This window comes from Schistocerca piceifrons, chromosome 10 (genome assembly GCF_021461385.2).
Source record: "Schistocerca piceifrons isolate TAMUIC-IGC-003096 chromosome 10, iqSchPice1.1, whole genome shotgun sequence".
Lineage (NCBI taxonomy): Eukaryota > Metazoa > Arthropoda > Insecta > Orthoptera > Acrididae > Schistocerca > Schistocerca piceifrons.
This window is the reverse complement of record NC_060147.1, coordinates 138,733,505-138,746,631: the sequence shown is the minus strand read 5'-3', so window position 1 is coordinate 138,746,631 and position 13,127 is coordinate 138,733,505. Positions and strand designations below refer to the sequence as shown.

The following is a 13,127-nucleotide window of genomic DNA, read 5'->3' as shown; positions in this document are numbered from 1 at the left end:
AAAGTTGCACTCTCTGAAATAGTGAAAAGCATTGATCATTTGAAGTACAGCAAAACACCACTCTCACATTTTTCAAGGATCTTTAAAAAATGGTGTAAAAAAAATAAGAAAGTGAAAAAAGTGGAACCACCTAACCCTTAGCATTATCATAGTTTATGTATGATATATGTTCGTGATATGTATCAAAATACTTGTGAGAGGCTTGTTTATTATGTTATAAACTTTTTCTGAATTTATTACTACGTTCAGCCAACGACGTGACATTTCCTGACACTTTGGCACAATTTTATCGCACTAAAAATGCCATATTTTGGACAAAAAACAGTGGCATACTGAGCAGCTCCCATGTTTATTCAAGTGTTTGTGAAGCCAAGTAGCCATATTTGGTGGTTTCGTGTCTACATTTGCGTACTAGCAAAATATGCAGTTTTTAAATGTTGCATTACGTTAAAGATGCCTCCAAAAAACATTATTTTCAATGCCATTTGCCCTGTTTAATTGTTGAGAAAAATTGAGATTACTAGCTGAACGTAGTATCATGAATTTATTTGGTTGTTTTAGATTTTATAATGAAAAGTAGGCGAAATAGTGTGAAGTGTGTTAAATATAGTGCACGAACATAGAGACAGGGCTATCATACACATTAATCTGTTACCACCAGCTTTTATTTCACATCCAAACTCATTGGCTTTGGCAACTCACAACCATACTATAATCTCCAAACTTCATTTAGACCTTGGGCTATACTACAGATCAATATGTCAATGCAATCAAGATTTCAGGGTGTGTGTGTGTGTGTGTGTGTGTGTGTGTGTGTGTGTGTGTGTGTGTGACACGTAAAATAATATTAAGCCATTTTACATACTAAACTGATCTTTCATTTGGATGGTCTTACATACTGACATAACGAACAAATAGGTAGTAGTTCTTTTGCAATATTTTCTCCTGTTTATAAAGACAATGAAAAGATTTGATGCCTACACTTGTGCCAGAAATGCAGCATTTTACTGCCCACACGGCTGCATTTACAACTGCAATAGGAATCTTACTAACACTATCATTGTTGGCCCATAAATGAAAGTCAGTCATACATTCAACAGATAAACTTTCAACACCAGCACCAGTAGGTACAAAAATGTTGCACTGGATGCTCCAATTGAAGGCATTCTTACAATGCAGAAAGCAGAGTTTCATTGTCATCATTATCACACAGATGTGCTATGTCAATCAATTTCCTTGACCTGCTTGAATGAATTCCACTTTCTGACTGGAGCTGGAGATAGAGGGCTGCTTAAACTCTGTCCATGCACTAACAATACAGTGCAATGCGTCTAAAATTGCCATTTTAATGGAGGCTTTAATGGAGCTTCTGTCAAACTTCTGCACAATGGTTTTCCCAAGAGAGTAATGCCCAATTCCAAGGGCCACACTTTGCCCGTGTAGTTCAATGGAATGAATTGTAACTACACACTGTGCAAATTTATACACTCCTGGAAATTGAAATAAGAACACCGTGAATTCATTGTCCCAGGAAGGGGAAACTTTATTGACACATTCCTGGGGTCAGATACATCACATGATCACATTGACAGAACCACAGGCACATAGACACAGGCAACAGAGCATGCACAATGTCGGCACTAGTACAGTGTATATCCACCTTTCGCAGCAATGCAGGCTGCTGTTCTCCCATGGAGACGATCGTAGAGATGCTGGATGTAGTCCTGTGGAACGGCTTGCCATGCCATTTCCACCTGGCGCCTCAGGTGGACCAGCGTTCGTGCTGGACGTGCAGACCGCGTGAGACGACGCTTCATCCAGTCCCAAACATGCTCAATGGGGGACAGATCCGGAGATCTTGCTGGCCAGGGTAGTTGACTTACACCTTCTAGAGCACGTTGGGTGGCACGGGATACATGCGGACGTGCATTGTCCTGTTGGAACAGCAAGTTTCCTTGCCGGTCTAGGAATGGTAGAACGATGGGTTCAATGACGGTTTGGATGTACCGTGCACTATTCAGTGTCCCCTCGACGATCACCAGTGGTGTACGGCCAGTGTAGGAGATCGCTCCCCACACCATGATGCCGGGTGTTAGCCCTGTGTGCCTCGGTCGTATGCAGTCCTGATTGTGGCGCTCACCTGCACGGCGCCAAACATGCATACGACCATCATTGGCACCAAGGCAGAAGCGACTCTCATCGCTGAAGACGACACGTCTCCATTCGTCCCTCCATTCACGCCTGACGCGATACCACTGGAGGCGGGCTGCACGATGTTGGGGCGTGAGCGGAAGACGGCCTAACGGTGTGCGGGACCGTAGCCCAGCTTCATGGAGACGGTTGCGAATGGTCCTCGCCGATACCCCAGGAGCAACAGTGTCCCTAATTTGCTGGGAAGTGGCGGTGCGGTCCCCTACGGCACTGCGTAGGATCCTACGGTCTTGGCGTGCATCCGTGCATCGCTGCGGTCCGGTCCCAGGTCGACGGGCACGTGCACCTTCCGCCGACCACTGACGACAACATCGATGTACTGTGGAGACCTCACGCCCCACGTGTTGAGCAATTCGGCGGTACGTCCACCCGGCCTCCCGCATGCCCACTATTCGCCCTCGCTCAAAGTCCGTCAACTGCACATACGGTTCACGTCCACGCTGTCGCGGCATGCTACCAGTGTTAAAGACTGCGATGGAGCTCCGTATGCCACAGCAAACTGGCTGACACTGACGGCGGCGGTGCACAAATGCTGCGCAGCTAGCGCCATTCGACGGCCAACACCGCGGTTCCTGGTGTGTCCGCTGTGCCGTGCGTGTGATCATTGCTTGTACAGCCCTCTTGCAGTGTCCGGAGCAAGTATGGTGGGTCTGACACACCGGTGTCGATGTGTTCTTTTTTCCATTTCCAGGAGTGTATTTTTTGGATAGGTAGCAATTCACAAGCAGGAGAATTTTCCTATTGTAGATTCCAATTCTTGCATCAAGACTATGCAACTGCTTCTCAAATAGTTTTGATCCCAGCCTCGCTTTATTATTGCCACTGTAGTTTGTGAGCAATGTTTTTACATTTTTATAATAATGTAGTTTTTTTTTTTAATTTGCCAATTACAAACAGTTTAATTTTATCAGATACATCAGCATTTGCGCCTAGCTAAAAGCGTAGCTGGAAATAAGGCCAGTTTCATCTATGTTGAAGATGTCCTTTGGTTTATACTAATTTTTTTAAGTTCTTGTGATCTACCCTCTGCCATTCAGTAACACTTTTTGCATTTACAATGTTTCCATCACCAAATAAAATTTTATATACAACCTTATAGTGCTTCTTGAGCCTATCAATACACCCTTTAGATGCTTAGAAGTACTGGATTACCATCAGTACTATTTTGCACAACAGTATGCCATTCACGGGGATGTTGAGAATACATCCTGTCTGAAACAAGTTATTCGTGATTTCTTCCGGCTCTGCATATTTCATGGGTTTTTGGATCCGGTCCAATGTAGAGTCTTTGTTTTTGACAACAGAGTTCAGCACAAACACAGGCGTCACTAAACTTTGCACTAATACAATGTGTGTTCCATGACTAACTTAAAACTATTTCAAGAATTTTTACTTTATTTTCTATCAAAAGGATCTTCCTATCCCTTTTCAAAATTTATTTATTTATTTATTTACACGTCAAGTTCCTTAGGACCTAATTGAGGAGGAAATCTCCAAGGTCATGGAACATGTCAGCAACTTCTACTTGAAAGAACGAGCTAACAACACAACATACAATCACTTACCTACAACTACGAACGTTAACAGGTAGATACAATTAACACTCGGAACGGTGGCTGGCAGGAGTAGATGTGTCAATCAAAACTGACTTGCCACAGCCTATAGTGGCACCTCTGTTGGTGCAGCCACTGTATTCACCCTACTTAGAAGACAACACTATGTTTAGTGCTTATATAAACTATAAACAAAAGTTATATAATTAGTTGCAAGTATTGGGAAGCAGACGGCCTGTGTGTACAATTGTTGCCTCATGTTCGAGTTAATACTGAAACTATATGGCTATAATAATATCGTGATATTACTTTTAGTGTAGCACACAGTATTGGAAACCAAGCACGGTAGTCACCAAGAACAAGTGAATGTTCACCTGAAGTCACAGCTTTTTCTGACTTCGATCGGAACAGTTACTCCCATTGGCCACCGGGCCGAGCAGACCTCGGCAGCGACAGCTAACAAATCACTAGTGCTACGTATCGTTCAGACATTTACAGACTCAGATCTGCTGAGTAGACTGCTCAGGGGTCAAGAATGTTAATTGTGTAATGTTTGTAAACACTACTTCAAGAAGGATAACTCCATGCCAGACTCATTTAATGGCAACGGCGTCAGTTTTATCTCCACAAATATTGTTTCATAAGGCATAGATCATGGGAAAATTGTAAATACGTTAAGAAAATGCTAATTCCAGAAAAGTAAAAAAATGGGTTATACAGTACTCAAGGACACAATCCCGTGTAAGTATTTCGTCAAATTTGCAATCGGCACCTTCTACAAAACGTCAGATGAATTCGACCACAACATACAGAACCAGATAGAAGAGATGTGCAGTGCATAACAGACATCTGAAGTTACCAAATTCATACTCCTTTGCCCTATTTCTGCAGTAATAATACAGCTGCCACTTCCCATAAAAAAGCGATGGTATGTATAGTCCTCCTTGTAATTCACATTGTGAAGCAATACATGTATTTCACGTTTCTAAAAACTCTATGTATATGTATACGTTCCAGCAAAACTGTATAATGTAAAAACAGATATCTACACAGATGGCTTACTACCTATAAGAATGAGAACCTCATGCGCTCCTAGGAATGAGTTTAGAGTTAGTGAAGGAAAGGGATGGGAATGACATGCGAGCATAGCTCTGAAATCCCAACTAAACTCGGTAGACATTTGGCTCACTACCTAGGAAAAGATACTGTGTGAGTGACGCACTTCTAACACTGGTGTCTACGAGGAAGCTCTGTACAGCTGGGAGCAATGACTAGAAAAATATACTGTCAGGTGACGTAGTTGGGAAGCGCTAGGTAATCAGCTAGTCTATTTATAAAACGAGTAGAAAAATGAAGGTTAGCCAGACAAGTACTCTGACACTGCCTCGATACCTTACTTTGACATTCGTTGACAGTATCTTTCACAAAACAAACAGTAAGAGAGATTTTTACAGGCAGTCACCTAGTGAGAGAAAATTGTCATTCGGGTGACCGGATGTGTAAGAACGAGCTAGAACACGAGTTGCTCGGCTGTCGTCTCTCGAAACGGACCGGATGTATCGTGTGCCAAAAACCGTCTGCAATAAGTAGGTGCTCAGCTTCAAAGGTACCGGGGCACAATTAACTGTGAACAGATACGACTAAGTTACAATGAAAACTGCACGCAGTCGGGCACAACTAATAATGGCACAGGTTAAACAGATACGCCCGAGTTCCTACGGTCGTACGTTTGTGGTCGACCTGCAGACTCGTAAAATTCAGTATCTGGTAATCCCGGAGACAAGTAATACGATACCTACGACAAGTGAAAGATCTCTAATAAAGTGGTATCCTGAAATATAGCCAGTGGCACTGACGAGATCACAAAGACTGTGCTATGTTCACACACTTTCCTAGTGGGACCGGAACCTAGCAGCTGGATCGCGCTTTTCTCACGGGGGCAAACGGAGGCACTGGCAGGAGAACTACAGGTGTTCTGACGAAGTAAAATATTGCATAAGTAACGTAAATGTTGGATTTCTACTGTTGTGATTGTTAACAGACATTTTGTGGATATTCTACACAAATACTGTAAAAGGAAAGCTTCTTGAAGACTCAAAGTTTCTGCAAATGGAATTATAATTACCTCACTTTCAATCTTTGGCAACAGAGAGATCAGAGTAGTGAGGGAGGAAAAAAAGGCACTGAAGAATGTCTTACATCCAGGGAGGTGGAAAAAAACAATACTGTTATACGATTCACCTCTCGTAATCCAAATTCCATTAACAGCTGCAATCAGTCACAGCCTCTCAGAAAACGGCTTTACAGACACGACAACGCTGAAGATCTGAGGAAAGCAGATTCCGGCACTCTCTCCCAGACGAGGGAGAAAACACAGCATTACTTTATAAAAGGAACTGACCAGGCATTCACCGGGTTACTTTACGAGAAACTCACATCAGCTTTACCTCTGCCCATCGGTGTTTGGCATCCGGGAGGTTACTTTCAGAGCAGGTGCTGTCGGGAGGAACAGAGGATCCACTCCTCGTTTCGAGACACGAGATCGAACTATTCTGAGAAAGCGTAATAAAACCCCGAGAAAATTACGCACATTCAAAAAAGTTACCCTGTCTGTCATACGTAACGGGCTGTGCGATATAAGATCTCCGATACCACTCTGTTGCCGTCTGCTCACTGCCAGCTCCGAGAAAATTACGCACATTCAAAGAAGTTGCCCTGTCTGTCATACGTAACGGGCTGTGCGATATAAGATCTCCGATACCACTCTGTTGCAGTCTGCTCACTGCCAGCTCCGAGAAAATTACGCACATTCAAAGAAGTTGCCCTGTCTGTCATACGTAACGGGCTGTGCGATATAAGATCTCCGATACCACTTTGTTGCAGTCCACTCACTGCCAGCTCCTTTTTCACAAACCGTTCGTTCACAGCACGTGTTTTTCGTTTTAAGCCCTCCTGTCATTTTTGTTTTCATCTATAACCCAATATTTGTGTTTACAACAAAATTTTAGCCTTACGTGATGTATCCGTATTTTGACTTTGATCTTTTGTCCTTAATTTTAATGTTTTTACCATTCTTGCAGCTCTGGTGGCTAATCAGAAAGCAGTCACAATTATTCTTCAATTACATGAGCCACATTACAAGACTGTCAAAGACCAACTGTTCAAAGAACAGTATATGCTTGCATTTAGGCAGTATTTTAAAGTAACTAACAATTTAATTTTCTGAAGAAAATGTGTAAATTTTAAGAAGTCTAGTCACATCAATGATAATAAAAAAGGACTAATTGAGAATGACTTTTCTGCAAAGAAAAATTATTAATTATTATCTTACAGCTAGATGCTGTTGCTGCTGGTGGTAAAGTTGTTGCTGAGGTTGTTCAAGTTGCAACTGCTGCTGCTGCTGCTGTTGCTGCTGCTGCAGTTGCTGCTGCTGTTGTTGTTGTTGTTGCAGTTGTTGTTGAAGTAACAGCTGTTGTTGTTGTTGTTGTTGTTGCTGCTGCTGCTGCTGCTGAAGGTGCTGCAGCTGTTGTTGTTGCAGCTGTTGTTGCTGCAGAATGCGATGCTGCATTTGCAACTGCAAAAACGACAGTAGCAGGGATACATACGAGTGTAATTTTTCAAATCAAACAATCACTGTCAAAGGTATCCACTGCTCGTGAATGAGACAGACCTGCTCAGTAAAACAAAGCAAACCCTCATTCTTACGTCTAGGTAGTGTATAATACCCATTTACCAGTCCTAATGACCAAGAAATCATCTGCACAATGAGAGTTTATCCATGATTATTTCATGACTCATATTTGCTTCACAATCCAATGAGTCTCAACTTAATGTAATGTCCTGGATTGTCTCATTCTTCAAGAGTAGTAATAGTTATTTGTAAATTTCATTTTTTGTTCAACTGAAGTGCATCAGGATGACTACTCAAACTGAAGAGATTGAGAATTCCATTTACGGGGAGAAAAATCACGTCATACAAAGCTCCTGAGAAATTAACTGCAAGTGGGGTGGTGGGGAAGGAAGGTGTCGATCATCTCACAATAAAGACTTTTCTTTCCTCTCAGTTGCAGTTTAATTGTAGTTATTGAATGTTGATAATTTATATGAACCAATATTCAAATAATCAACCCCCTCTGAAATACTAAGTGTTTTGAAATGTATGGTTTATAAATCTCGATAAAATTAAATTCCAGTGTCAGTTTAAAAACACAGAATTCCCCAGATTTTTTTATTTTTCTAGGTAAAATGTAATTGCATGAGAATTCCAGGTTTTCCAGAAGAAACACCATCCTGTGGATTGAACGCACACATTGAGAGAGAGAGAGAGAGGGGGTGAGAGGGCGGGGGGGGGGGGGGGGGGGGGGGGCGGCGTAGGAGAGGGGGAGAATAATTCCTTAATTTTTTGTGGAAGTTGATGGATTTTATTTAAACATGCTCATAGTGCCTACATAAGGAAGTTAAGTACTTAAAAAAGATCTAACAATCTTGTTGCTACAAAATATGGATAATCAAAACAAACGTCTGGTTTTCAAACACAGTATGGCAACTACTTTCCATAATTTATGTGGATACAAACCAGTGTTCACTAATGCTGTTAAAAGCTAAGCACCTCTCACATATGACAAATTTCTTTTCAGAGGGGGGGGATATTGTTCCTGATTTTGACTTTCTCTAAAGATCCTAAGCTGTTTGCAGGCTCAAGTCATAACACGCAGTTACAGTTTCATACTAAAAATAAATAACTGTTTTTGTACAGACTTAGTCCTCACTGTTACTGATTATTAGTATCCTCATCCTAATGACACTCGGTTATTTGTTGTATGTCACAATTTTGCTGACACATGCACTGCTCTTCGAACTGATAGAAAAGCTTAGACACTGTAAGGCAGAGTTTCTTCCCACTACTGATCAACTCACGAAATAGTGACAACAAAAATTAGAATACTCTAAAACTGTATTGCAGCGAAAAATATTTCTTAATTCGTATATAGCCAACAGTGCCCCAGATGCCAAAAACAAATGTGCAGTGTAAATATTTATAGCAGCATTCCAAAATCAAATTAACAGTGACGAATCTTAATACAGTGCAAGACACACAACATTGCACAACATGTAACATTACTTAATGACGAAACTTAACTGCCTTTAGAAAAATAATTGGGAACGACTAAAGAGGGAAGGAGTATAATTGATGCCCGAACAAAAAGTATAGTTATTTTCTCGGGTGTCCCACATTCGTCTCACAACACCACCTGATGAAATATATTAGTGTAGGAATAGCAAAGTGTGTCCTCCATAGAATTAATGGTACAGTCTTATATGTCCAAATATCTCCCATTAATGTGAAGCTCTGTAGTATCCACAGAATATGTGGAGTTGACATAACATTTCAAAACTGTTTGTGCCGGTGCCACAGAAAGTGTATATGTCGCGTATCCACTGTACGAGCCAGCTTGAGAAGCGGGTAAGTCGAGAAGGAAGGAGGGAACAATGGAAGATCACACTGACACTGAGGTAATTAGAGATGGAGTGCAAACTTGGATTACACAAAGATGTCAAACGACTCATCCCAGCATTTGCCTGGAGTGATTTAGTGAAATTTCAGAAAACTTTAACGTGGACGGCCGGGTGGGGATTTGAAAGTCCAAAATGTGAATCCAGTGTGTCGACCGGTGTGTCTTCTCATTCAGTAAGTTAAGAAGGAACGAGCAGCAAGTAACTGACACTGAGATGTGTATGCCTGACTGACAAAAATGGGAAAGTTTTACAAAACTGGGTGTGCAAGGAAATATCAAATTATGTCTGCAATTCCCTAACAGCTTATTAACATATGTAGACTGACTGCACGAAATGTCACCTAGACGGGAATCCTTATAAACACGCTTTCCGTATTATGTCGACTTCCACGAGACGGGAGTACACGTATCGACTTCGGTCGAGAAGTCGTTCACGAGATAAGTGCGTACCGTCGAAATGTAATCGGACAGCCTCTGTTCTTTCCCCTCTCTGATCATTTCTAGACTCCCACAGTTTTTAGTAGCGCCTGCCTACACTGAAATAATGTAACGTTCATTTTGCCAGCCACCTTTTGCCTCAACTGATCGGTGTATCAGCAGTGGCTCCGTGTGTCGGTGTCTTTTACACGTGCACTCGCTCTCCTCCCAGTAGAGCTATACTTTAACGTATACCGCAAATAAATCTCGCTTGCAAAGCACATAAACTGTGTACACACTACATTATTGAGGAAACAGGTAGAACAATGAGAACAGGGCAACGAAATGTGTGAGAACTGGAAAATGTGGCAATGCAGGAAGTTGCTCTGTGGTAGGCCACCGAAAGAAATATGTGGTACGCCTAAACAGTTTGTTAACACTGTCACAAAAAAGAGACAGTAGAAAACACAAATAAAATATTTTAATTCTGTTTTAAACCATTTCCTTTGGCCAAAATACACTTTCGGTAGTATTGATGAAGATGCTCGAAAATGTCAGCAAAGGCTCCTTTCTCGAGCCATTTGAAGTTCACAACAGAGTACGTGACACTAACTTTCCAAAAAAGTTATTAGGTCAAAAAGGAATTTTACAGTGTCGAAGAGTATTTATCACACGAAATTGATATGTAATGTTATTTAGAATCATTGACATTAAAATGCAGGCAAAACGGTTACGAAGTGATAATAAATGTCTGCTGTTTTTTACGTGTCCTATATTACACACATCTACATTTACTGTACATCGTGTAATCCTACAGGATCAAATACAATTCAATTAAAAATTCAGACGTAACAAGCACCACTACACTTCTTACCGCGAGGCAGCAGTTTGTGGAAGACAGATCTCTGACACACGTGCCAATTAAGTCTCCACCTAAGTAGCATTTGGGGACACAATCGATTTGAGTACCATAAATTGGGAAAAGGTATCCACTCCACCGAGCCTCCGCAAATGACAGTGTCAGTGCTGTCCGAGTTAGTCACCAATCACTCAGATACTAATTTCGTTTAAGTGGTTCTCGATTTCGTAACAGCAGCCATCACACTCGTTCACAACTCGAGTCTACACAATTCGGATAAGCCGATGTCACGAGGGAGGATCCGGAGGGCACGCATTCCGAAGTAGCCGTCCGAGCCACGCACGTCGGGTCGGGCGGCACGCTTGGCCAGTGAACAGACGACACTGCTCTCGTCTGTAGTCAGGAAGTGGTTTCCCATTTGGGAGTGAATGTGATCGGTGGCTGTATCCGGGTAACAGGCTGTGCAGAAGTTACAGCAAAGCTCGTATACAGAATAGGTGCTCCCTCAGGTAGCCGTATCTCCGAAAGGGTAGGATAAGCCCGGTCCGGAGTGGGACGTGCCGAGTGGATGCGTCTGAGGAGCCTCGCACCCGGATACGACTCCTGTCGCGAGGTGTCGGGTACGTAAGTAATTGTACGTGGGTGTCGTAGTAATCCCAGTTAGTTAACGACACAGCAAATGAGCATTCGCAGATAACTTGCTGCCGTGCACTCGCATTCGTTTGCAGATGGGCATTTATATTAGCAGGAGTGGAATGGAATGTGAAATAATGAGCACGGCCTATGAACACTGCACGACTGTTTTTTGGTGCTGACAATCCACACAAAGAGTACAGCAACTAACAGTTATCCCAAAAATGCAAAACTTTTGTATTCAGAAAGGACAGTGAACCACTGTCTTGACGAAGTGAGTGAAACAGTGTAAGAGAAGAAGAATTTATGTGCCTGAATTTCTAATTAATTGTGAAATGAGTGCAGGTAGTGCACTTATCAATGAATTGCTGTGCCAGTTTTCCTTGGCATTATTCCAAAACTTTGTGAACATTTGTCGTTTGACTCTTTTCACAGCCTTGTAATAAGGAAGAAATTTAAAAGCAGAACACCAATTACTGACAACCGACACAACCTGAAGACAGGCTAATATTTACACACTCGGTTACACAAACTGGAGGTATTTAAGTTAGAAACTGTTTTGCATTTCAATAGCTACTATAGCTCAGATAGTTCCTGACGTGTGCAGTAACGTATGCAAAGCACTTGCGAGGATTTTATTAACACACTGACTGACGTTACTGGCAATCTAGTGGCATCGAACGGGTTAAGGATCGCATAAGGAAGGTAACGTCATTAACACACGATTAATGTAATGTGAAACAAATGATAACTTCGTGATATCTGCAATATAGTTTGTTAGAGGGCAGACACTGTGATCCTGTGTGTGTAAATCATTGCTATTTCATATCAAAAATCTTTAACTCATACTTCGGGCATACAATTAGAGAGACCACGAACTTGAGCAACAAAAATGATTACGTCTTTCGTATATTTTCGATTTTAATCAGCACAATAGATACATTTTTGCACTTGTTCACTTTCACTTATTGTGTTCTTCTTTTTAATAAGGAGAAATACACAGCTCGCGTTCTTTCATTCCGTTCCTGCCGGATGCGAGCACTCGACGAATTTGTCGCTTTTCTCGTGTCCCCAGTCGGACCTTTCGGTACTTCGGCAATATTCTACCGATCGTATTTCTTTCCCTCTGGCATTTACACTGTGGATCTCTCGAATTCCAGAGGCACCTACTCTATCCGTATCCTGCTATCAGCACCATTACATTCTGTTCAGATTACTCCACACCGACATACACGTGTCATATCAAGACCGGAAGTACTCGACACTGAAGCTTACTTTACTGCTAGTGCCGAGGCGGAGAGGACACGAACTTCCTTTGACTGTGAGCTCAAACAGTGACAACCAGCATAACACAAACGAACACTAGTGAGTGTGAACCCAACACGACAGAATGACGTCGGTTCCCAATCGTCTGCTGAGTACACTAAAGAAAATTATTGTACAGTTGTGTCTGTTCCAGCTTCTGATACAAGGACATTGACTGAAAGTTTTGCAACTTCTTCAACCTGGTTTTTGAACCTATTGACTGCTCAACTCTTGAACTATATGGTGCGTGGTTATCTTTAATGAATCTGATGAGAAACTGCTTTTCTCTCTCTTTTTGAAATTTTTTCCCACTGCGTGTTCCATCAGTTAACATAATAGAGGGAAGTGGTGCCCATCAGCTGCCTGTGAATTGTGTAAACAACATTCTGTGTATTACAGTACGGTAACTGTCTACGTATCATTTTTTGGGACAGAGACTGACGACTGGCTCAGCATTTGTCTATATGAGTTATGAAAACTGCCTAAAAATTTCACGCCTGTCGGGCAGTGCAGCAGACTGACTGTAGTTAATCTGCTGTACGGATTCGATATACATCCAGATTGCCTCCCTTATTTTGAGGGCCGATCGAATAATGCACTTCTTTTGACACAAAAAATATAAATATCTCCTTT

At 41.9% G+C, this 13,127-nt stretch overlaps 1 protein-coding gene across 1 annotated transcript in view; it reads right to left on the bottom strand.

Annotated features, from left to right (window-relative positions):
• The window catches only part of LOC124718777 (histone-lysine N-methyltransferase 2C-like), a 434,091-nt gene that overhangs the window by 96,553 nt on the left and 324,411 nt on the right, over positions 1-13,127 (bottom strand). Inside the window, exon 57 of the mRNA XM_047244388.1 lies at positions 7,096-7,338. Coding sequence (XP_047100344.1) covers positions 7,096-7,338 — 243 coding nt within the window. The remainder of the gene's footprint in view (positions 1-7,095; positions 7,339-13,127) is intronic.